The sequence below is a fragment of the Mauremys reevesii genome, linkage group 10, assembly GCF_016161935.1.
Source record: "Mauremys reevesii isolate NIE-2019 linkage group 10, ASM1616193v1, whole genome shotgun sequence".
Lineage (NCBI taxonomy): Eukaryota > Metazoa > Chordata > Testudines > Geoemydidae > Mauremys > Mauremys reevesii.
This window is the reverse complement of record NC_052632.1, coordinates 82,716,048-82,741,793: the sequence shown is the minus strand read 5'-3', so window position 1 is coordinate 82,741,793 and position 25,746 is coordinate 82,716,048. Positions and strand designations below refer to the sequence as shown.

The 25,746-nt window shown below is 47.0% G+C and overlaps 1 protein-coding gene across 3 annotated transcripts in view; it reads right to left on the bottom strand.

Moving 5' to 3' along the window:
- The window catches only part of PRKCB (protein kinase C beta), a 244,127-nt gene extending 224,552 nt beyond the window's left edge, over positions 1-19,575 (bottom strand). The window contains exons 1-2 of one of the 3 annotated variants that reach the window (XM_039490076.1): positions 19,282-19,575; positions 18,317-18,348 (exon numbers count right to left, since the gene is read on the bottom strand). In XM_039490076.1, the coding sequence (XP_039346010.1) occupies positions 18,317-18,348; positions 19,282-19,451 (202 nt within the window). In that variant the 5' untranslated portion in view covers positions 19,452-19,575. The remainder of the gene's footprint in view (positions 1-18,316; positions 18,349-19,281) is intronic. The other 2 variants (XM_039490075.1, XM_039490077.1) reach the window with 2 other exon arrangements.
- Between the last annotated feature and the right edge of the window lie 6,171 nt (positions 19,576-25,746).

Genomic DNA, 25,746 nt, shown 5'->3' with positions numbered 1-25,746 from the left:
TCACTATGGCACTGTGGAGGGTTTGATTCGGTTTTACTTTTCTGCAACAATATGCAGTTTAAGAACTGCAAGTCTGACTTCCAGGAGACTTTAACCCTGAGGAACCTTCCCATCCCAGAGACAAATGAATAGACATGGGAAGTTAACAGAATGAGCTATTTGAGATGACATTGAAAAGTGAAAGTGGAAATCGGTTCCATTTAAAACAGATCTCTAGAAATGTTCAAAAATTACTATCACTTGTTTTCCATGGAGAATTTGAAAAACTCTAATGTTTTCAATATTTCCCATGAAAGTCTGAATTTTGATGAAAAACCCAAAGTAGTGTTGGGGTTTTAAAACCCTCTCTCACTCACTCTCACACACACACACAGACACGCACCTAAACATTTTCAATTAAATAATTTTTCCCAATAAAATTTTACTCAGAAAAAAATATGCCTTTTTTTTTAATTGAAAAACCTTTGGTGGGAAAACTGTAGCCAGCTCTCCTGATCTCAAGCTCTTTATTCAATATATGCCCGATTCTCCCCCTTAAATCATGGTTTTCCTGAAGGAGCAGCACATGGAAAGTTGGAGCAGATGTGTGTCAAATTAAGCTTAAAGTTGTTAACAACCTTGATTATAACATTGTTACTGCAGTTCCACAACCTGACTGGTTTCTGCCTCTCCAAGTCATTACAGCTCATTGTGCCAATCAGTAATAACAACTGAATCTCGAGGATTGTTCTAACCTGAGCAGGAATATGGGGAGAAGTCACAATACACTGACCCAGAAGTATTAAACATGAAAGTGCTCCAACCCTCGCCAGGCCCTCTGGGTGCTGTTCAACAGTAACTACCGGCAGCTGGGAGGGGACAGGTCTAGTTTAACAGTGTCAAGCATTCCAGAAATGGTTCTTCATATACAAGTTCTTATAGAGAGCTCATCACCGTGGCATCAGAGCAACTGCAGTTCCTCATGTTAGGAGGCAAAGATCTAATTCTCTCTTTCACCAGGCCTGGAGGGAGGGTGTGTGTTATATTATTTTTATTGTTTGGCTAAGACTCCTATTGTTCTTTCCTATTGGTTATGCCATAAGTTAATAGAGTTATGTGGGATTTTCAGGTTTCAAAAACGAATGCTTTTCCTCGGGTTAGTGCAAACAAACGAAAAACACATTGCTTAAAACCGCTAAAATGAATCCACCAGCTTCTTCAGAGTAGGCATGGCATGTGCAAGTTTCATGACCTTGACAGCACTACCGTTTTGCTTACATGGGAAGCGTAATTAACCCAGGCAAATGAAGTGCCAAGATGTAATGATCTCTGACTAATGCGTGTCCACCAATCCATCAATAAAGGGCAACCGATCTGCAGGCAAAGTAGTAAGAGAGGACTGTACAAAGCTTTAGGCCAGCGTTTCTCAAATGCAGCCACCATAGCCGCATGCACAGCACAGGTGGAGATTGGGAGAGCAAAGCAGCAGTCCCTCCCTGCAGCACCTGAATAGCTGTTATCAAAAGCAGCGAGGTGTTTGCACTGGCACCGCCAGCAGGGATTAGTGTCCTGCACCACACTGCCTCCTTGGGGGCTCCAGGCAGCGCCTCTGGAGATAGGTGGGACTGGTGCGCACAGCGCTGGAGGTGGCTGCAGCATTCAGCCACCGGGGCACTTAACTAGGCAGCTTCCCCACTCCCGCCCAGCCAGGCATGGGGATCCTGGGACTCCAGAGGCAGCTGGTGAGTTCCCGACCCACCTTTCTTGGGACAGACTCTCACTGAAGATCCACAGGCAGCGGAGACAGTGAGATGGGTCGGCGTTTCCCCCAACTGAGGCCACACTCGCTGTAGGTACCACAACAGCTCAATGGCTCCAGGCGGCTGCTGGGCTTGGCAGCTCCCCAGCAGAGTGAGGGGCGCCAAGTCCTTGACACGCTCCGAGCACAAGAATAGGAACAAAGTCCTTGTGCGCCGAATGGGGAGCTCTGCTTCCTCCTACATAAATACATTACAGTGACTGGGACGTGTCCATGTGCGTATTGATTGGCTTTTCCTAAAGTTAATTAAGTATCTTAGGGAAAATGGTCAGAGCAGACACTAGCAAGAGTTGGTGGCCGCACAATCCCAGGACTGGATCTGAACGTCAGCCTTTGTACCACTGAAAAGCGTCAGATTAAGCTATTCACGAGAGCCAAGAAGAGTGTTTTTCTCCGCTCCAAGACTTCACTGCTTCACTCTTCTGCTATGATTGGAGTTCATGAAGATACGTTTAGCAGAGTCTTGGAAGTGTCAACACCTAAAACATTCTAACTGTTCAGAGGTATTTCGTTGTTCTTTCTGCAGGTGAAGCTCAGGGGCGGCTCTAGTAATTTCGCCGCCCCAAGCACGGTGGCACGCAGCGGGGGGCGCTCTGCCGGTCGCCGGTCCCGCGGCTCCGGTGGACCTCCCGCAGGCGTGCCTGCGGATGCTCCACCGAAGCCGGGGGACCAGCGGACCCTCCGCAGGCACGTCTGCGAGAGGTCCACCGGAGCCGCCTGCCGCCCTCCCGGCGACCGACAGAGTGCCCCCCGCGGCATGCCGCCCCAAGCACGCGCTTGGCCTGCTGGGGCCTGGAGCCACCCCAGTGAAGCTACTACTGTTGTATTATTTTAAAATGCAACACAGACCGATAAGAATGCCACCAGCACAATCAGTTAACGTATCCTAACAACATGGCAGGGGGGTGTTTTAAACCTCACTCACTTTAGAGCCATGATCTAAGTATCGTGATCTTTTTAGCTACACAGGAACTGGCTAAATTCAAGCAGCCTAATTCAGAAAGCAAGTACTAGGATTATGAAAATAGCGTTGGAATTTTAACTCGCTCGTCCCCACAGAAAAGAGGCAGACTAGCCTTTAAGCAAGTAGCATTCCCACTCTGCCCCAAACAGAATATGTACATGGTGTATATAATCATAAACCCCCCTCCCCCACTTCCTGAAGTTTGGCTTTCCCAGTAACTCAAAATATCTTGCAGTTCTCGCCAAGGGAACTGTTCCTTGGGCATTCTTGCAGAGCATCCTCTGTCCGAGCCACTAACTCTTCTGCTCCAGAAACTATCAATCCCTTCTCAGATCCTGCTTGGCGCTAACAAGATCTACTTGCCCTGGAGGTTGGGTTTGGAGGGCCAACGCTTTCACCTAGACAAGGAGGTTCACAGGTGGTCTGGGCATTAGGGAGGGCATCTGCATGCATCTGATTGGCAATATGTATTTAGACAGATGAAACACAGCCCCAACACACAAGGTACTAAAATCAATACAAGTTAGCTTCAGGGTGAGGAACTCAGCCACAAGTCTAAGAGTTTTGTGCCCTCCCTACTGGAGATCTGGACTCAGACAGGCCGCGCGTGAAGCACCGGAAACTCTCTCCCTGCTCTCCCAGCACAGTTTTCAGCACCATGGGGAGAGTTGTGGCCATTACAGCGGCCTAACGAGTCCATCTGAATCCCTTGAAAGCCAACAATTCCACTTATAGACATGATTATAGCCTAGGGTCAACTATGATCCACATGGAGCCGACCAGCATGCACACATTAAAGTGTCTGACTAACCACCCTACCTACTTTAGTTTATCAGTGTGTCATGGCCAGTTCCCCATCTCTTACACTACTTGATTCCAGTAACACAATACTCTGAGGTAGTAATAGTAACAGACAGTATGGTGACTTAGTCCAAAGCATTTTCCAGGAGAGTCTATGCATCAAGCAGAAATTGGATGAAGCACCTTTTCATATGAGATTTGCTGACTGCAGTTTCATGCTTTTGGAAACTAAGTTGCCTTTTAAAAAAAAAAAAAAGGAGGGGTGGGAGCCTTCAATTTATTTAGAAAGATACCGGAAAGACGACAGTACTACACTGAGTATGGAGCAGCTGGGCAGAAGGTAATGGGCTTTAACAATACAAGGAAGAGCTGCATCGCTAACTGCTAAGTACAATTGTATTTTGCAGTGAGAGAGAGTTAAAAAAAAGAAAAAAAACACACAACTGCAGATAAAGTAGCTGCAGGAAGAACTGTCCTGAAGTGATTTATATACTGCAGTTCAGCGTGCAGCCAATAGACAATACCCATCACAGGCAGCAAAGAGATACTAGGCAGAAGGGCGCTGACAGCTGAATTTGCACAGCGAAACTGTACAGATACATCAGCCATTGTTTCATGGAACAAATTTTCCATTTAAGAAGCAATATGGTCAGCCACTGTAAGCAACTGAAAGAGTTAAGAAACTGCAGGACACACCTGCTGACTTAATCCAATGGGGATACATGGAAGTAACTTCCTACCATCCCAACAAAGAGTTAAAAAGTAATCCTATCTTTATAAAAAATGGGTAACGTATGAGCAGCAGTAATTAATTTTATTGCACATGAGCCAAGCACATGAATCCCAAGGACATCAGATGTTCCACATCCAAAAAAACAATGTTTTGTAGGGCTGTTTTTTAACAAGAAAAAAGTTTAAAGTATCAGGACAGCTTCCCCAGACAAGAAATCAATTGCAGCCTGCACTCAGTTTCATCAGCGAAGATGGTGAAAAGGGACGATTATCATGGAACTGTCATGTAGCGGGGGGCACCTTCTTTCCTTTAACAAGGGCCAACCCCACCATCTCTGAAGTGCCGATAGCCCAAGGACATTCTGCCCTGCATCATACATCTACTCAATCTGTTGGTGCCACTAGGCCTGAGTAAACCAAAGTTGTGACTTTGGGCCTATGTGACCCAAAGTACCTTTATGTAAAGTGCTTTTGTTAGCCTTACTAAACTTTTGTAACCTTTTGTGTTATGTGCTAATTACTGCAATGGTAAGGTTGCTTGATACTAGATGTAGCCAATATTAAATAAGATAGGCGGAAAGCAGGTGCTGTAATTAAAGTTATATGCATGAGAACGTAGCCCCCACGGTGGGAAAGTACAGATAACTGATCACAGAAAAGTTGCTAACGAGCTAAGGTGGTTTTTTGCCAAGTATGACTTAACTGCTTCATGCGATTGCTATTGCAAAGTGTATTTGCTGCATGGGAATGAAAGGTGGGGGGAGAGGAGGAGTGTGGGGGTAATGAGAATGCGTAGCTGAAGTTCTGTATAAAGAGAGGAAAACCGCTTGTATCGGGGTGCAGGATTTGAGAATGCTTTTCTCCCTGGCACCTATTTGGGCTTAAATAAACCTGGTTTTGCTTCTCCACCCTGGTGTGATAATTAGTGCGACGCACACCGGGCAACGAACCCTGCTGTTGCTCCGCCTCGGGCTCTTTGAGTCAGCAACAAATCCATTTTACACTGGCAGATGCCCTGCAGATTCCTACTGACCTCCAAGGAAAACAAAGTTCTTCATTCTAAATCACCCACACCTGCTTTTTATGGGACACATGCATGCAGCAATATCCTTCTCCTATAGAAATGTCATACACACTTCTTACAGGGTTAGAAGTTATGTGGGGAAGGCAGGTGCTGAGCATGAAGAGCAGTCAATGAGTGAGGAGTGCAGGGCCAGGGCCGGCTCCAGACCCCAGCGCGCCAAGCGCGCACTTGGGGCGGCATTTTGCCGGCAGGGCAGCAGCCGGCTCCGGCGGACCTCCCGCAGGCATGACTGCGGAGGGTTCGCTGGTCCCGCGGCTCGGGTGGACCTCCCGCAGACGTGCCTGCGGAAGCTCCACCGGAGCCGCGGGACCAGCGGACCCTCCGCAGGCACGTCTGCAAGAGGTCCCCCGGAGCCGCGGGACCGGCACGGCCAGAGCGCGCCCCCCGCGGCGTGCCGCCCTGCTTGGGGCGGCGGGATTCTTAGAGCCGCCCCTGTGCAGGGCACAGAAAACAATCCACGGAGATGGCCTCGAGAAGGATTAAAGAGGAGGGACCAGAGCCTCTGCTGGCGTCCTTTGTTGTAGCTCCATTGACTTTAACTGAGTAAGGGAGAATTACACCATTTGAAGATCTGGCCCAAAGTGCACAGGAGCAAATATTTGACAGCACACTGGCAGCAGCTGCTTCTATTCACAATTCCTACCAGTTACTTCTTGCAAATGATATTTAATCATGAGCCCTGACGGGGGCTGCCTGTATTGTGAGTGACCGGCCCCTGTTGATATTTGACTCCTTGGAGCAAGGTACCGTAAAGCAGGTTTAGCTTGTAAAGCTCTCTGGGGCACAAGCTGGCATTTTCTTAGTTTCTTGGCTGTGCAGCGCCTTGTACAATGAGCCCCTGGTCCTTGGCATTACAGAACTAGGAGCAGGTTCTCGATGGCTGCCGGACCACATGCTTTCTCCTGGGGAGAGCGTTTGGTTTGTCTGTGTAACCAGTGCAAAGTTCCCCTGGCTGGAGTTGTGTCTTTAAGCCCCTACTCTCCCGGGCAAGGACTATTTGTAGGGCTCAGTTTTGCCTAGTGTACAGTGCCATGTATGCCTGTGGTACTATCTGTAGTAGTCAAATAGCTCCGGCCCCTGGGCGGCTGTGGGAAACCGACTGCTCCAGCACAAGGCCAGGTGGAGTCACACATGTTCTGTCTCAGAACTGCTCTCCACGCCAGCTTAGGAGAATCTTGGCTGAACAGTGGGCTCATCGGCATTTACAAAATGTTTCCTGACACTAGCCCCCATGAGACTGGAGAGCCAGTGCAGGCCCATCACAGGGAAGCTATTTGTGAGCAGGGATTTTAATCTTCACTCACAGGGCCGCGGTCTGGAGAACTTTGAAAGTAACTCCATTCATTTTACTTCTCTGCCCTCTATCCCTCCTCCACTCCTGGCCCCCATCTCCTCTGTCCCCTGTCCAGTCTGCCTTGGGAAGAGAGCCATCGCTGACTTGGAAAACCACTGAGACGGATCTGAATGTCAGCTAAAGGCAGCATGGCTTGTGGGGAGTTGGTGTTGAGAGGTAGGACATACTCTTCCTTACCACAGGGCTAAGCCCCAACGCAGGGCTCAAGGGGGTACATGGGAGACGACATCCTGTCCCCTTCGAACAGCAGAGGAGCAACAACACTCATCTCCCTGGCTTAGGTACACAACTTCCCCCACAGCTTCCTCTCCTCCTCCTCGGCTGCTGTGGTGAAGAGCAGGGAGCTCTTTCCTTTAACTGTTGCCCTAATGTAACAAGGAACCTCAGACATGCCAGAGATAGAGACATGATGCTCCCGTCCCAGAGAACAAGGGACTGTGTGCAGTACCTGAATTCTGTTCCTTGTGTCTCAGTACAGAGTTTGTGCTCTTAAGAGCACAATGGTTTGGGGCTCTAATGGAGATTTCTGCCAAATCCAGGGGTAGCACAACCCCAACATTCAAGATGTACCTATTATCTACCTCGCTTGCTTTGTCTGCTGTGATGCCAACGCTGCACTGAAGAGGCTCCGTGAAGAATTCTTTTCCTCTCCTTGGCCTGGTTATCACAGAGCACACAATAGAGAAGTCACTCTCTTAAGTGATCTGAAGGAAACCTGACAGCATCTGTGCCTCTCTGGGAGCTATCAGGACATACCAGGGGCCAGATTAGCTAGGAGGGTAACACAATAGGAAGCCCTTTGTAACCTTCAGAAGTTCTACTTTTGCAGTGAAATTTTCCTCCTGCCTGCGCTAAGAGCCAGCCCAGTGCAATTTCCTGAGCAAATCTGCCTTGCATTTGCATTTTATGAACAAATGAGGAACGTGTTGCATGCAAGACCTACAGTTACTTCTCTCCTACCAGGGCTGGTTATTCCCCTTTTTAAAACTGCTCTAGTCCACTGACTTCCAAACTAGTGATTCAGGAAGGCAGGCTGAAGGCATTAGTTGCACAGCACTTCACTCAGCCTCCGCTGCTGCTTTGTTTTGTCCCTCACGCTGGAGCCCTGTCACACGTCTAAGAGGCTCCCGTCCCACGTCTGGACCTTGGCAGGTCGAGAGCTGTGTTTATGTTAATGTGAAACACTTTAATTCTTTTCACAGCTGGCTTTTACAGAGAAATACACCCAAACATTTATCTTTGGCACAATCCCATCCCACCCACCACTAGCAAAATGTCCCTTCTCATTACTGCACAGATCCGCAGGCAGGAACAGGAGGCGGCCTATTAACATTTTATTCTTGACTGTACACTTTTTAATTAAGTGCTCTGAGTATGGATCAAGCCCTCATTGAGCTAGAGTGAGGGACAGAATTAAAAGTTAACTTTATTCACAATGAGCACATGCTTCATTAGCGCCTAAGTTCAGAGGTGAACCAGAAATCTGCAGTGAACGTTTTAAGCATTTACAAGTGATATGCATTTTAAGTTGAGCTGGACCGAACATTAGAAAACAATATTGCCCTGTCTGACTGGGAGAAAGGGAAGACTGGACCAGATTCACCAATGGATCTTTTCAAATTCTAACTTCCCTGAAGATCCCAAAAGAATTTGAGCCTGGTTTTAAGAAGGCATACGGCCCAGCCTCCACTTCTACATCTGCAATTAAGCACCAATCCTGACATCTGATCTACACAGGTAAACCCTTATACCCTTGTGGAGCCCCACAGACCTCCACTGTCATAAAGGTCCACCCACCCAGATCAGATTGCAAGATCAGGGCCTAAGATTATAGCTACTCGATTTCCTGGCACAGTAAATTGGATGACTAAATGTTAACCCATGCACCCACAGCTAGTGCAAAACTGTGTTTGCAAAGAGATGTAACATTCTACTTTTCCAAGATCAGGTGCCGTGCACGCGTAAATGCTTGTTTTCAGAAGTATGAACTTTACCTCACCTGGAGACGAGGGTTCTGGCTTTCCCTGTTCACAAGGGAAAACAAACTGACCCCTAAAGGAAGTAAGATGCTACTCCATGTCCCTGCTCCCAGTCCCTGACACATGGCAGGAGTTTGTATGATCACATGATGCTGAGCAGCAGAGCTGGGTATGAAATGTTTTTTCTGTCCCACAAAAATTTGAGATTTCCAAAGTTCTCCCATTCTGGTTGAAAAACCACAGAGGAAGAGAGACAGCCACCGCAGAACAGCCTGGTGATTTAGGGGACTCACTGGGATGTGGGAGACCCAGCTTCAAGGCCCTACTTCAACCGATTCGGAGCAGGAACTGGAAACGGATTCCAAACAAGGACTTGAACCGAAACCTCCCACATGCCGGTGAGTCCTCTAACCACCAGGCTCTGGAGGCATCTCTCTTGATAGTCCATCCTGGAATGGAGAAATGTTTCCTGAGGAGAATTTCATCAAAATGGACCCTTTCCCTCAAAGAGAGTTTTGGTTTCAACACATTTGTACTTTTCTGACAAGAAGTCGTTTAGTCAGAAACCTGACCAGCTCTGAGAGGAAAAGGGGCCTGGGGCACAAACATCCCAAACTTTGAGACGTAAGGAAAAAACCCCTATTCTACAAATATTTTGTTTATCAAGGTCTCATTTAGGCCCAAACATTGGATTATTCTTCCACCAGAATTTGTTACTGTAGAAGAATTTAATCACAAACCTAGCTGTCATACTCAGCTACTGGGGGTGTGAAAATACCCCTCCTCGACAGAGCAGCAGGAAGCAAAGACACAGATGATATTCAGTGGGCTTCCCGTCAGGCCCCATTACTGCCCCTAACAGGAGTACCTGATTACAGTAGCCAAAATATTTTTTTTTAAAAAGGTGGCAGGTATCCTTTCTCAGGAGACGAGAAAGGAAAATCCATCAACGTTAATTGCAATGGGGAAAAAATAGATTTCCCTGATGAACTTAATGGATTTTTGTGCACTTGTAAGAAGAAAGGTGCTAATTAAGTCACAGCCTCTTAATGTACCCAAATGATATATGCTGCAACAAACTGAACACTTCTACAAGTCATCTGCAGATTCTTGACATTCCAGAATTCCCTCCCCACTCCAAAACATGCTAATGAACCTTGAAGGCAATTATGGGGAGGGGAGGGGAAATCCAGAGCAAGATAGGGGAGAATTAGAAGGAACCATCACCGCTTGCCTCCTGTTTTAAAGCAGACTCTGGAGGAGGCCTCACTACTCAACCTAAATTCTGCAAAACTAACCATCTGGAGAAGCAAACAGAGGAGTAAACCAACTTCTCCTTTCTATTTCTACCTGCTGAACTGCACCAGTTCTAGCAGCAAAAAGAACTGGGTTCCTTGTATGCAAGCACACTTCCTTGTTGCAATATTAAAGTATATTAAGAATTGTTCCACTCCAGAGGCATCCAAACATTCTTCAAAATGATGTTTCCAATTTTTGCAGCATTATATAATTAACATAATTTGTGTTGCAAAAGTAATTGTAGTACCATTTTAATTAGCCTGTATGATCACTAACATTTCTCCAGTATACCACTAAATTACTAGTTTTGAGACAACTCTGAATGATTGGAGTTTGGTTTATTTTATTTCTCACTTGCAGTCAATAAAAATATATTTTGAGTAGCTACAAGGAGCGAATGATGACAGAAACAAGACAGAATGTAGCATCGGAATGATTTGCAACTTTAGAATGTGCTACGGGTTTCACTTCCGTTTGGAGGGCAGCAAAGGAGTGGGGGAAGGAAAGGGTGGGTTTTAAAGGCAGATACCTTCCAAGCAAGTATTTCTCTCTAATTAAATCCTACGGTGCCTTCTCCGGCTTCTTATGTTTTGAACCAAGTGTTGAGGCTGAAAACTGAAGCCAAAATGAGAAAGCTGAATTGTAAGACGAGTGAATATTTTATTTCCAAACTTCAGTCTAAATGAAATACTTGGTGAACACACCTCAGCCAGCCTAATTATAGAGTCAGTTAAAGTCACAAAGAAATACAAAAATTGCTGCATGCGAGGTAAGCCTCCAACAGTAAATAAGGCACTTTGTTGTTTTTAAAAGAATCAAGATTCTTCTTTCCAAAATCCTTCCCAATTGCTCTGTACATTCAAAAGGCTGCAAGTAATAACAGGAGCAAGTGATTTCACATCCACGTGTAAGTGGGAGTCCCACTGCCTGGCTCTCCACCTCTAGGGCAGTGGTTTGATTCTTGCCTGGATCAGCAGACACAGAAACATGGCTCCATGTTGGCTGGCAACAAAACAGCTGTTGGTAAAACCAGTTCCTAGAGGACACATGCCTTCATTCCAGAGCCACTGGCACTCCTGTTAGCAGTCTCAGCAGAGGTGCCAAGGATTGAATGGGCCATTGGAACCAACGGTTCCCTTCGAGCCAGAATTGAGGCACATTAGCTAAACAGATGTGGAGAAAAACAGACTGCCACTGGCTCAGGCCATATGAGTTCTCGGAATAAACAGAGACTGTTCTCCAGGGCTTTCAAACCAGCCCTTTTCCCCAGCACCAGGGTTGTTGTTTTTTTAATTGAAAAGGAATGAAGATCTTACTCTCAAGTTTCTACAGTAAGAAGGCAATTTCCGTAAAGCCTGATTACAGGTTAGTTCTACAAAGGTACCTGTTTTCTCCTTCGCCACACAGTTATTTGTGGTATGGTAGGGCCTAGCAACGCCAATGAAGGGGCAGGGGCTCATTGTCCTCGGCAAGGCACAGACACCTTTGCCTTGCTTGAGGTGAGCAGGTGATCGATCAATCAATCATTAGAAGAGAAGCTTGGCTTCACTAGCAGAACTCCATCCCACCGGAAAACCCTTGGCCAAAATTTTCAAAAATAAGACCCTAAACTTAGATACCTAAATACACCTGCCGTTAGCCAAAATTAAAAAAGGAGCCTAATATCAGCCACTTGCAGATCAGAGCTCCCAAGCTGCAGTCTACCACTACCTCCACCAATGCGCTTAATGTTACCACTATCAAAACATTCAGTTAGGAATCCCCAGAAGGCAACACCACTGACCATTAAAGGCCATACAGGATTGTCTCACTTGGTCAATAAACCAATGGTAAACTTATTCCCACCCGCATCTCTGCTCTACACGGTTCTCACAGCACGGAAAGAAATCCATTTTAGAACTTTGTAAGAAGCAGAGGGAACTCAAAGTACTAAGAAAAAAAGCCACACTCAAGGCCACATTAAAGCTTTCATACCTTTCAAGGGATGACAGATCATTATGACACTCAACGAGTTCCATCGCTATCTTTTCTTCGCTTATACATAACCATTTCATGCTGAACTTTGTTCATCTCCAGCATCTCCAAACACATCCATAGTCCCACAGTGACAACTACATTTTTCTAATATTTCTAATCATTAGCTCAGAAGAATCTATGGGCCAAGTTCTGTTCTTAGATACAGCATGTATGGAGACTCCTACTGGTTAATGAAAGATGCATTCTTAAGAACATGAGAATGGGTCAGACCCAGGGGCGGCTCTACAAATTTGGCCGCCCCAAGCAATCATGCCCGGGAGGCGCCCCCGAGCCGCGGGAGCAGCGGACCTGCCGCGGGCATGACTGCGGAGGGTCCGCTGGTCGCACGGTTCAGCTGGACCTCCCGCAGCTGCGGACGGTTCGCTGGTCCGGTTGAGCTGCCGCAGTCATGCCTGCGGGAGGTCCAGCCGAGCCGCAGGACCAGCGAACCGTCCGCAGTCATGCCTGCGGCAGGTCCGGTCGTCCCGGGGCTCCGGTGGACCTCCCGCAGGCATGACTGCGGCAGGTCCGCCGGCCCAGCCTGCCGCCCCCCGGGGAAAGGGCCGCCCCAGGCGGGTGCTTGCCCCGCTGGGCTCTAGAGCCGCCCCTGGTCAGACCAAAGGTCCATCAAGCCCAGTATCCTGTCCTCTGACAGTGGCCAATGGCAGGTGCCCCAAAGGGAATGAACAGAGAGGTAATCATCAAGTGATGACAGAATTCAATTCTTCTATCTGAAGGGAGAAGTTGCTCAATAAGTTTAAGGTACATGTGAGAAAGACAGGCCATTAGTGTGGAATTTATGGTATCTTAATCATTTGAATGACTACCAGTCTCCCCAAACTTAATATAGAAAGTCACAGTAATTAATAAGCTAATTATTGTAGATGCCCTAGAAAGAAAGCAGGGCACTAATGAACGCCTATTTAAGCAAGTACAGGCAGGAGACAGCAGTTTAGAAATGGGAAACACATATACTTCAGTCACGTTTCCTGAAGTCTCCTAAACAATGGAATAAAAATAGGTGGGAAAAATATTAAACCTGACTTGAATTTGTATTGAATAAATGGAAACTCTTAAAACCTCAACAGCAGTTTATTGTAAGACACCTAGACCTACGAGAAAGGAAACAACTAAACGGAAACTCGTTCTGGCATGGACATCTCACATAAGAGAAAGCTATTCCTACGGGCACAAGGGATAGCGATCCCAACTGGAAGGCCTATGACAATAATGAAGTAATAAGTGACAAGCGAGAGATTCCAAACAACAGATCAGACACTTATATAAAAAACAAGTATTTTATTTCATCCAAGACTGGATTGATTTCTCAAACAAAGTGCTTAGACACAGCAATAGAGAGATGTAGGGCCACTTCCGGTAGCCAAGTCAGAATAAAGAACTAAGTTCTCCCCATTTTAGCCCTTAATCACAGCAACCGCTCAGCAGCATAGCTGATGGAAAGCATGGGTTTGTGGTGAAGACTCTGGACTAGGAATCAGTAAACTCCTGATCCTGCCTCAACTCTATTTGGCCTTGGACAAGTCACTGAATTCCTCTGGGTCTCAGTTCTCCATCTGTAAGAGGGGTATAACAATCCTTCCTTTCTCCATCCCTGCGTTTGTCTTGTCGGCTAAGACTGCCAGCTCTTTGGGACAGGGTTTTCTACTCCAGGCCGCTAGCACAATGAAGCCCCAATGCATGTCCATCGACAAGATGAGACCCAGATAGAATACAATAGACGTGAAGTGCCCTTCAGTTCTCAGCTACTGCAGGAGATTCTTTATGAAGTTAAAGAACTTCATAGTGTCAAAGTTGGTGCTTGATACTAAAACAATACAATATGGAATAATGTCAGAGTATGAAAGGCCTCTCATCATCAACGAGAATTGCATTATGGATAGTTTCTTCCATTCAGAAACAATCCAGTTATTAAAAAGAACAGGAGTACTTGTGGCACCTTAGAGACTGACTAATTTATTTGAGCATAAGCTTTCGTGGGCTACAACCCACTTCATCTGATGCATAGAATGGAACATATAGTAAGAAATATATATACATACAGAGAACATGAAAAGGTGGAAGTAGCCAATACTGTGTATCCTATGACACCTGACTGGTCATGAACAAACCCCCCAGTGTTAGGCACTGTCCTCGCCTCCTGAAACAAGATGACCAATTTGGCGCCAGATTGACAGGTAAGAGGATGGGAATGATCAAGATTTAATACTGATCAATTCTGGGGGAAAAGGGACTGGCCCCTATGATTCTAGGCCTGGGGCCCTCAGTTCTTTCTTCCTGCCATGGGAGACATTATAACCCCTCCTGGAGCTTTATGTGGACTATCAGTGGTCTAAAGGCAGACGGCACATCAAATTATTCTCTGCCTTCAATCTCTAACCTAAAAATATTCTATATAGATTGTGTCTCTTTAAACTTAGTGTATATAGTGGAAGAGGTTTTGACTCTGATAAAGATTAGTTCCACTGTTACTAAGTTACAGCAGTTTAATCATTAAGTTTAATTCTACTACCTCCGAGAAGATTTGTCATCCACCAATCTCAAAACACTTTACCAAGGGACATAAAAACTAAAATGCCATAGAAGTTTAATGATTTGGGAAGCAATTTGGGGGCAGGCACTGCCTATTTTATGTTTATGCTGCGTCCTGCCAAGTGAAGCCTGTGATCTGTTTGGAGTCTCCAAGTACTACTCGAATAAAAAACAACGATATCTTCATGTTCATAACTTGAAATATCTCAAGGGGTGGCTTATTAAGGCAAGGAGGAGCCTTTACAGACAGGGGTGGGATTTTCAAGAATGTCTAAGTGACTTAGGAGGTTAAATCCTATTGAATCAACAGGACTGGTGCGTCTGCATTACTCAGGTGAAGAAAAACCCATGGCACCAAGTCTCAGAGCCCAGGGGCTAGAAATAGCAGTGTAAATGTTCCCACTTGGGCTGGAGCCTGAGCTCTGAGACACTCCCGCTTCGCTGGATTTTAGCGCGCCGGGGCTGCAGCCCGAGCAGTAACGTCACACAGCCCCAGCCGGAGTCAATTGAGCCAGGCTCTGAGACTCGGAGCTGCAAATGTAGTGTGGTGCAGACATACCCCCAGATGCGTTGGAGGTCCCACCTAGGAGTCTGTAGGGGGAGGGGAGGGGTTGTTTGCAACATTTGAAGGTCAGTTGCGGTGTGTTTGCAACTCTGAGACAGTCTTTATGTGCCTTGTTGGCTGACCCCACACTGCAGACTAATTTAATATGGTTACAACCATACAGCTTAAACCTTGGAGCAAGTGCTCAATGGGTTTGGTCAATAGTTCTGAATGGCTCCAAAAGAGACTGAAAAAACCTTAAATTTGTCTGCTGCTGAGCACCACAGGTAGGAATCAGGATGCAGCAAAGCACTAGATGTTACACAGCAGGAAAGAGATTCTGCATTAACGTCAGATGGTCCAAGCTGACTCTTTTCTATTAGATTTTGACTCTCAATTATGTTATAATTCTATGGACACTTTTGGCCATGATGCTGCTCACAGCAGAAACACTAACATTCCATGGGTAGCACAGGGGCTTAGCCAGTGGTGCAAAATGAAGTGGGCAAATGAACTTAACCTAAACTCCATGGTCCCCAAATGAGAAATGGGTAAACTCGACTTCGCTGCTGGGTATAACAGATGCCTGGGGGAGAGAGGGGGGAGAAGCACTTGCTGCAAGGCTAGGGTGACCAGACAGCAAGTGTGAAAAATCAGGATGGGGGTGGGGGGTAACAGGAGCCTACATAAAAAAAAAGCCCCAAATATCATGACTGTCCCTATAAAATTGGGACATCTGGTCACCCTATGCAAGGCTAACCCACAAAACACTCTACTGGAGTAACCTGATGAGTGACTCTAAAATCACGTGCAAATCCTCAAAGCGAAGGCTACAGATCCCTGGCGAGACACTGACCTTGACTCCCACCACAACGACTTTCTGGCACGAAGAGAAAAACAGGCACGAAGGCTACAACGTCAGCCCGGGCCATTAGTCTGAGCTGCTTTGGTTTTGCTAGTTTAAGACAGACAGACCTGTCACATAAATGGCAGACGTTATGCACCTCTGGGTGAAAGGCAGCATGATTTAGGCTGTCACAAGTAGATTTTATTGGGAATGACCTCCAGAGCCCTGGCATCTGGGAGAGTTTCTGCAGTGATCATCAAGTGTATTTGGACACTAGAACTGGGCTTACTGCTGTATTTTGGAACCTTTGTTATAGTCCAGAAATGAGCCATAATAAAACCTCTCCTCTAAAACTCCCTGGCTTCCAGAGGTGTTGTAGAGAGAGGTGTCAGACTGGGTTCAAATCTCGAGATGGTGATCTCATGCCTCGAGTTTTGTTTCTGTGTCACTTCCAAAGTCTGATGAAGCTCATTTTCCAGATCTGAGGCAGATGAAGTCTGCCAAGACTATCTGTTCTTGTGAGATTTCATTCCACAGAGCCTTCAGTCTCATGCAAAATGGCTGATCTTGAGAGAAAGCCACCAGTCAAAATGGATATTTGGGGACAAGATTTCAGTGCCATTAAAAATATAAATCACAGCCCTGATTGGACTTCAAACAAAACTCCAGCCTAATGCAGATCTGAACCAAACTGCCTCAGCCAATACCTAGTTACATTGTATGTGCATGTATGATACTTAAACACATTTAAGCATTTCCCTGCAAAAAGATCATAAATAAAGTGACAACTGCCAGCCACCAAGTATAAAATCAGGCTAAACCGATTTCACGTAATAAGGACACATCATAAATCCTGAACACAAAAAATCCCCAGCATTATCAAAATATGGAGAGTTCTGATTATAATAACCCTAGAGTTAAGGGGGGTTTGTTGTTGGTTTGTTATAAAGCCTTATTTTCCAAGCAGTTTAACTCAGCCCTTCAAGCTCTTCAGGGCTGCATAGTTGAACCATAATCCCAAAACTAGACAGCCGATAACTAGTTTGCAATGAGCCACATATTTGGATAGTAGGTTATGTACATAAAATATGGGTTTACCTATCTGCACTGCTTTCCTTGGACCTCACTTGTACTTCAATTGATGAAACATGACTAGCACTCAGTTTAAAAGCATTGACCAATCCCTTAGATATTAAGTGGGGCGGGGGGGGGGGGGAGGAGATGACTAAGCTACTTCATTGTGACTGTAGCTTCCGCATAAATTTTGACTGGATTCCTGATTCCATCATCCACCCGCAACCCACACCCCCTTCAATAACAATATTCCTGAAGTGGTAATTTACATGCTAGGCTGGCATAGCTCCAAGAGCAAAGCCATCCCTTTATCCAATACATATTCTGCATTAATAGCTACCTGACTGTAGGGGGGAAGACACTTGGGGGGGGGGGGTCTGGGGAAAAGGGCATTGGCCAAGATATCAATTACTTAGACCGTAAGTCTCTTTGCACATTGCCTAACACGGGAGCTCCTGTCACGGACTAGGATCTCATTAGGTGTAACACAACAATCATGATAAACACCTGCTATCAGTTCACTAACAGGGCTAGCAATAGCCACCTAGCGCAAGCCTGTTCTCCACCCAGCACACACTCCTAAGCAGCAGTCTGTCTCAGGTCAATGTGGTTGCATTAGATGGAGGTGTAGGTAACACCCACCCTTACCGCTGCAGAGTCCCCTCCTATCCTGTCTGAGTAAAGATACAGCTGAGACTAGAGTCACTGCAGCATGTTGGGGAAACTCACTTTTAATTAAGTCATCAATGAAAGTTATTAACAAAAAGGAACAACTAAGCACCCCACACCACCCCCAACCGACAGAAATAACCTAAAAGGGAAAGAGAGGGTTTGGGCTGACACACTGTCACTGCACTTCCCCACCAGTCACACCATCCGCCTGCACTTCCTGGCTTTTGTCAGTATCTGTCAGTACCTTAAAGCTACTTAACCAGAGGGGGCTCTCCGTTTTGTTTTTCCCAGCTTTGTCTTGTGTGCTCTGCGCACATCTCATGAAGGGAAGCCCTGGGCCCTCTGAGAGCCCGGGGCATAAGCCACCAGGCAGGGAGCTGCTCTGGCTTCACATCAGCATAATGAAAACCTGAGCACTAGGCTCCCACAGGGCTTTTCCCAGCCACATTTGAGAACTTCGAAGATGCACTATAGGAGGCCCAGAGATTCCCCTGTTTGCAACACCCACAGCACAGCAGGGATCCCACACACTCAGGCCTGTATGGCAGGGGACTCCCCCCGACACACACACACACGAAATGCAATACAGGTGAAGCACCTACCTTGACACTGGAACCCTTGCTTCCCAAACCCCCTGCAAAGAGAAAGACACACACAATTAGCATCCCCAGTGCACCAACCCACACACTAACCCGCTCCCCACCCCTTCTCCCTGGGTTCAGCCTCCCCAGTGAGAGCCTCTCAGATCCTCCCATCTAGAGCTGGAAGCAGAGTGACAGCAGCTGGCAACCTGTTCCCAAAGAGCTGCTGTCCTGCAAGGACATTCAAACGCAGCCCTGGGGAAACAGGCTGGGAAGTGCCCAGCAGCTGGTTCAATGCTGCAGAAACAACCCTGGGGAAAGCCTAGGCGCACCGGGAAAGAGATGTGGGGAGAGGGGAGGCTCTTGTTTAAGTCTTTCTCCCCAGCTGCAGGGGGTGAATTTACCAGCTGTTAGCCGGAGGGGGGGGGTACACAAGGGAGTGCCCAGTAAAATCTGGGTACTTGCTGTTGTGTGAGGGGTCAGGAAGGAGCAGAGTGAATGTCCCAGGATGCTGATTTGAGGACTTCAATGGCTCAGGTTTGTTACAGGAGTGGGTGGGTGAGATTCTGTGGCCTGCGTTGTGCAGGAGGTCAGACTAGATGATCATAATGGTCCCTTCTGACCTTAAAGTCTGTGGGTCTATGAGGCAGGGGTAGCTGGTGAATGCAGAGTCTATCTGGGGGCACAGAGTCATACAGCCAGATCCCGAGGACAGCATATAAACCAAGGAGGGCAGGGGGTCCCTGGCAATGCATGCAGGGGATACAGGTGTCCCCCCATGGGATACTCAGTTGTGGGGGCCGCTGACAGGGCAGCGAGGGGGCTGGCAGTGCACGCCAAGGGGTGCAGGAAGTGCCCCGTGGCTGATAGGGTCGCTAGAAATGCATGCGGAGGGGCTGCAGGGGTCCCGGCGGGCGTGCAGGGGTCCCGGGCGGGGCATGACGGAGCGGTCCCGGCGTGGGGCGGGGGGTCCCGGGCGCACTCACCAGATGAAGTCGGTGCAGTGGCTGCAGAAGGTGGGCTGCTTGAAGAACCGGGCCGTGAACTTGTGGTTCTTCACCTCGTGCACGTTCTTCTGCCTCAGGGCCCCCTTTCGGGCGAAGCGGACCGGACCCTCCTCGCCCTCCGACCCGGGGGCGGCTGGCGGCTCCGCCATCCTGCGCTGCTGCTGCTGCCGGGCGCCTCCGCCCCTGCTCGCCCGCGGAGCCCGAGCGGCAGCTGGTGCGGATGCTGCGCGCGAGCCGGATGCAGCCGCCCGGCACCTCTGGCTGCAGCTGGGAAGGGAGCGCGAGAGACTCTGCCCGCCCCGCCCACTCATCTGCATAGTACCCGCCCACTCATCTCCATGCTAAGTCCCGCCCCGGATCCTTATTTGCATAGCCGCTCCCCCTGCACCAGCGGCGCTGCTCCTAGCTCCGCCCACCGATTCCCCCCTTACTTGCGCGACGTGCCCCAGCCCCGTCTACCCCACTCATTTCAATAGACACGTCCCAAGCCCCTCCTACCACGGGCTGATTTGCATAGCCTGGTCCTCGGCGTCAAAGCTGCAGTGCTCCCAGTCCCGCCCACCTGGGCCCTGATTTGCATAGCCCTGCCCACCCCCTGATGGGCACCTCCGCCACTTTATCGGCAAACTCGCCCACACACTTCTAATTTGCATCGCTCCCACAACCTCATTTGCATATATCTGCCCCAGACCCAGCCTTCCCTCTGCTTGTTTCCAGAGCTCTACCACCCAACATCCTTTGGGGAGCCCCAAACTCTGCCCATCCCTCTCTTATCTGTCTATTTCACAGGCATCAGTTAAAGAGCATCCCCCTCTTCCTGCAACCTTAACACCCTCTCCCCTCTTCATTTGCACAGGGAGCCCCCACCAAAATATCTCCCCCATCTCCACCCTTTATTTGCATACCATGCCCTCAGCACCTTCTGCAGGGCCACTAGCTCCGCCCACCAACTCCTTCATTTGAGTCCCAATCCCAACTGTTAGGCGCATATCTGAGGGCAGGCAAGGGGGCGTCAGCGCTGGATAGGTGGCTGCCTGGAGGGCCACATTCCAGGGGGTGACATGCCTGGGGAAGGAGGGTCCTAGTGCAGGGAGAATCCCTCCCATCAGAAGCCCCCCTGCAGCAGGAAAGAGCCCTGCCCCCCAGCACAGGTTGTAAGAAGAACGTGGCTGACTAGGGACACAAGAAGGAAAGGTAAGTGAGAGCATTAGGAATAGACGGACAGATCCCGCAGTAAGATGTGGGGGGGGCGTGTCTTTTAAAAAGGAAAGGAAAACAATTATCAGAGTTATTAACAAATCTCATTTCCTCTTTCTCTTCCTTGAGAAAAGCCCCACATCCCTAAGGAGTCTCTTTCCAGTATCTATTAAGCATGACAGATCTAGCGCCAAGTGCACTTCCTTTTATTTACCATTCATGAAATGATACTAACAACTGTGCACTCCCAGATATATAAATACTCAAGGAGGGCAAGAAAATACAACCTACCTCATCTTCACAACCACCACAGTAATAATCGGGGATGAGCACTTGCATCCGACGAAGTGGGTATTCACCCACGAAAGCTCATGCTGCAAAACGTCTGTTAGTCTATAAGGTGCCACAGGATTCTTTGCTGCTTTCACAAACTAGGAGTTACTGCAATACACGTACATAATCAAATAGATAAATAATGTAATATGGAAATCCCTTCTTTAAACCATTAAGGGACAGAAAATATCAGTCTTGTACAGAAAATATCCAGAGTATATTTTACTTCCCTGAGGTTTCATAGAGTTAAAGGGCCAGAGGAGACCATCATGGCCTAGTTTGATCTCCTGCAACTGAACTGCAATAGTGGGGAGATCAGATGTCATGTGAATGGGGTATCCCAGACTGAGGTCAGGAGTGGCTCAGAGAGGGGGAAATTTAAGCCCCAAACCTGCAGCTGGATTCTGTGGGCAAACCCCTGCCTCTGTGCCTTGCCCAGAGCTGTGCAGGAATCAGCTCAGAGAGCAGGAATGAAGCATTAGATTCCATGAGTAAAGTCAGGCAGGCTGAAAACTTGCTTATGTTGTTCTCACATGTCCTGTTTATTCGGGGGAGGGAGAAGGACTCCAGAGCCAATTAATTGAGAGGCACTGTCAGGTTTGTTTGTTTTTTAATCACATAATTTAAACAATTCTTTTATCCAATTTACTAAAAATACCCCAGATACTTAAAGTGCAAGGATTTTTTAAATTGCATATGCCATGCATATTTTTTATTTTTTGCACATCCCAGATCCTGGATAATGAAAACAAATTTGTCAATTTCACTTTGGAGCCTAGTCAGTTTTACTTTCTGATTCTCATGCACCAGCCCAATATTGCAATGTCGGGGTTGAAAATAGTGCAGGGTAAGATCTAAATCCGCACACAAACTTGTTTTAATTGACTTTTAAACCAATAATGGGAATATTTCTATTAATATTAAGGAGGTTTAATATTTTTTGTCTATGAAAGCCATCATGTCATGGTTTTCCTTTGTTGTTGTTTTTTTCCAGAATAAACAAGACATGTGAAAACAACATAAACCTAATCCTAATATCCTGGAAATGCTGCAGTATCTTCATCCCATGCAACAAAAGCTTTATTCCTTGATGGTTTCCACATTCATGGATGCTTCCTTTCTTATGTACTGGAACCTGGATAGACTTGCACCAATCTTCAGGAACACTAATACTAATAAATTATAATAATAAATAATTTTGGCAGAAAGCCGCAACACCTCATCAAAGGCTTTGAAAGATATCCTATTTAGAGACAACTCTGCTGACAAGTTCTTTCTGTGAACACACAGACTTGTTACTAACACCTGATGCCTCCTTATTTTAAAACAATTTGGCAAGTGATCTTACTTTGAAGGAGGAAAAATAAATGGCTGCAGCCATACCACCTTGCACTGAGATTTTGGTCATAAATTAAGATGAACGAGAGCCTTCCCAAGAAAGCACAGGGTGGGCAGTATCAGTGGTTCAGCAAGTGATGCTCATCTTGCTAATTCAGAACTCCCAGCATATGCTGCAGGGTGTCCTGACTTTTGAGTATGAGGTTCTGATCACTTGTGGTGATTAAAGGAACTTTACCTGGAACTTTTCACAAAATATTTAGAAATAACTGCAGACAGGATTCTGAACCAAAAATTCCTCTGAAAAAGACCATGACTTCTGCCACCCAGGAAGGGCAAGATACTGAACATGAAAATAAGCAACATACAAAATATTTCAGACATTTTGCTCCTGCTGCACTATCGCTCCTCTCTGCTCCAAGGATCTCCAAGTATTTCACAGAGAATAGATGCTTAATGCTCACAACACTCCTGAGAGGTAGGTAAGTGCTATCCCCATTTTCCAGACAGGGAAAACAAGGCACACAGGATTTCCTTGCCCCATGGACTCACAGAGAGTCAGAGTCACTCCTAGACCCCACCGTCCCCCTACAATGAAAACAAATACGAGCAGCAGTGGGGAGAGCTGTGAGACAGCAGGGATGAAGCGAAGGCTCAGTTGGAGGTATGATTCATATCCTTAGGAAGGGAACTCTTCTTCACAGCCCATGGAGAAGGGCCATCTCCCAGGAAATGAAAGAGCTGAGTGACTGAGCAGTGTTACCGTATCTTGTTCACAAGAAACGCTTTGCTGGAAGAAACTGGTGTTAGACCAGGACGTGATCATTAAGGGAGCTAAATAACAAAGTTCTTCTGAGTGTCCGTGAGGAGCATTGGAGGTGAGCTGCCAGAAACAGAGTTAATAGATTCATGGATTTTAAAGACAGAAGGGATTGTTATGATCATAGCACAGGACTCATCCAGGGGTTGCTCTCCTGAGACCAATAACTTGTAGTTGAACTACAACAGAGCCTCCAGAAAGACATTTCATTTTGATTTAAAGACATAGTGAGTCTGGTTTTCCTCTCCCTTAAGCCAATCAGACACTGGTGGGACTATACTGACTTCATTGGGTTTAGTTCCTATTTACACCGATATGAGTGAAAGCAGAATCAGGCTCAGAGTTTCTGTGAGAAACTGTTCATTGGTATCTAGGGCATTTCTGATGACACCAGAGTGACTCTCCCTATGGCATAGACGTTACAGAAGGGAATGCCACACACCCATCCTCAAGTCGGTGCTCAGCACCTTGCAGAATCAGAAACTTAAAATGGACCGATTATACCTGAGACTATTTCAAAGCAAAAGTCACAACCTGAGCTGAAGGAAGTGTGTACGTACTGTGTGCTGTGCACATGATGTCGGCACAGAAAAGCATATATTGCATAAAACAACTTTATCTTGCCTGCCCAACATTGGTCATATTTTAGTTGTAGTAAGTGAAATATGGTTTCAAAACTAAGATACAATGTCTCTTCTAGGAGGTTCCAAGTAATAAAATGCATGTTGAAGTCTGGAGGGGATGTTGGTATTGCATCAAACTGCAGCAACCAAGTCAAGAGAAAGGGATGAACTGTAACTGCAAACTGTAGTTGTCTATTGTTGCATGGCAGAGTGCGGTTTATTTGCTTTGTTTCCTACTTTGATACATTTGAATTCTACTCTGCAGTAAAAATAGTTTTAAGAAATTACAGCAGTGCCAGGAAGGGTTTGTTTCTGACAAAAGCCTGGAATAACTGACATTGTGCTCTCTGACAAATAGACAGCACCCGAAGGGACAAGATAGAGATTCTTGCAGTTTGCAGAGAAATCTTCACACCCATACAGCAGTGACAGTGTTCCTGGGGAAACGACGGTGTAACGGCGTTATGATTCTTGTACATTGGCATCCTGGGCCATGGCACGTGGGCCACAGTCACTTGCCTTTTATTTATTCATGATGCTTCAGCATTGTGAGCCCAGACTGTTTCGTTCCGTATTTCAACTTGAAGAGGCTTGAGAATGCTTTTTTTTTTTCATTTGAGGCTGTGTTTCTGAGCAACCTAAATCCTCCCGCGAGAGCCTGTGGAAAAAGCATCAGAGCAAAATCAAATATACAGGTACTAACAGCAGCATTAACCCTCTTCTCCCCGCACTCGGTGGCTCTATCTATCGTTGGTGTGCTAACCCCCATTTCTTCCCCCGGCATACCTGGAACACCCCTCTTTTGGGCACACACAAAAATGGTCCCCCAAGAGCACAGGTGAGCACAGCATCAGTACGCTCACACTTGCTTTGAGCAAGGCTAGCCATTACACGGTCCTCCTCTGCCCGCACTGTCCACCATTTCAGTGGCCACTGGCACAGTTATGCAGCAACTACTGCTCATTCCAAATCTCAAGGGTTACTCTAGTGCACCAGACTGTGGTTATGGTCTGGACCCCGGAGCAATGCTCCTACCGGCAAACCTCATACTGACATACTACACACATCTGGCTACACTGCAGTTGGAGGTGCAAGACCATTGCAGCGATAGCTCAATGAACTGCTAGTCTTGGTCTCTGGGTCTCATACTTACTGCCTGGACACCTCCACCACCCCACTGCAGGCAGCTACTTCAGCTACTCTGCCAAAGCTGTCACTGAAACTTTCTTTGCTGAGCGCGGAGCAAGAGTTGTGCTTTCATCCTGGCCTCCCTTTGAAGAAATGACCTAGTACGTGGGGTTCGTGGCTGGGGATTTTGGGGAGTCTCCCAGGAAATGTTGAGAGTGTAACCTCTTCCCCCCACAGTTCTCCTGGGCTCCCAAAAGCTGCTGCTTCAGGGACCAGGGAATCTGTTGGCTAGGTACCCCGAGGGCAGTGCAACTGCAGTGGTGTAGTACAATACAAGTATGGGAGTGGGGCCAAGCAGCACCTGAAACAGCATGACTCATGTGGCTGCACTGCACCATTGCCGCTTACGCCAGTGCTGTCCAAATGGTTCCGTTATCAGTGGTTAATTTCTGCAGCGTGGGCACAGCCGGGGGAACTGGGGGCAATATCGGGCAAAATGGAGTCTCCTCTAGGCACCCGGCGTAACATCAGCTGCTTTGCTCTTTCTTTCTGCATTCACATTTTTGCATATTTCATATCTTCAGTGCACATGAGACAGAGCAAAGGAGGAAGAGAGAATCTGAATTCAGATGAGAATAGAGAGAAAGACCTCGTTACACACCCACTGGGGGCAAAAACATCCTTCACTGCTACTCTCGTTATAAAAACAAAGAAGGCAAATGTTAGAGCACAAGTACGACATAAATTCTCACTGAACAGCCAACGATAAGCAAGAGTCACAGAAGCAAATCTAGGCCATGACATTAGAACAGAACAGCCACTGCTCCCGTTGCAGATGAGAAAAGCAATAATTTTTCATTTAGTTTTAACTCACTTTTTTAACAACCCTGTTTTGATTCTGTAGCTCAGACACTGAATCACAAGCTCCTGTGTGTATGTTTGTGTGCTTGGAAGGTGAATCAAATATTGCTTTAATTTTTATTCCGTGCAGTAGGAATGAAATTC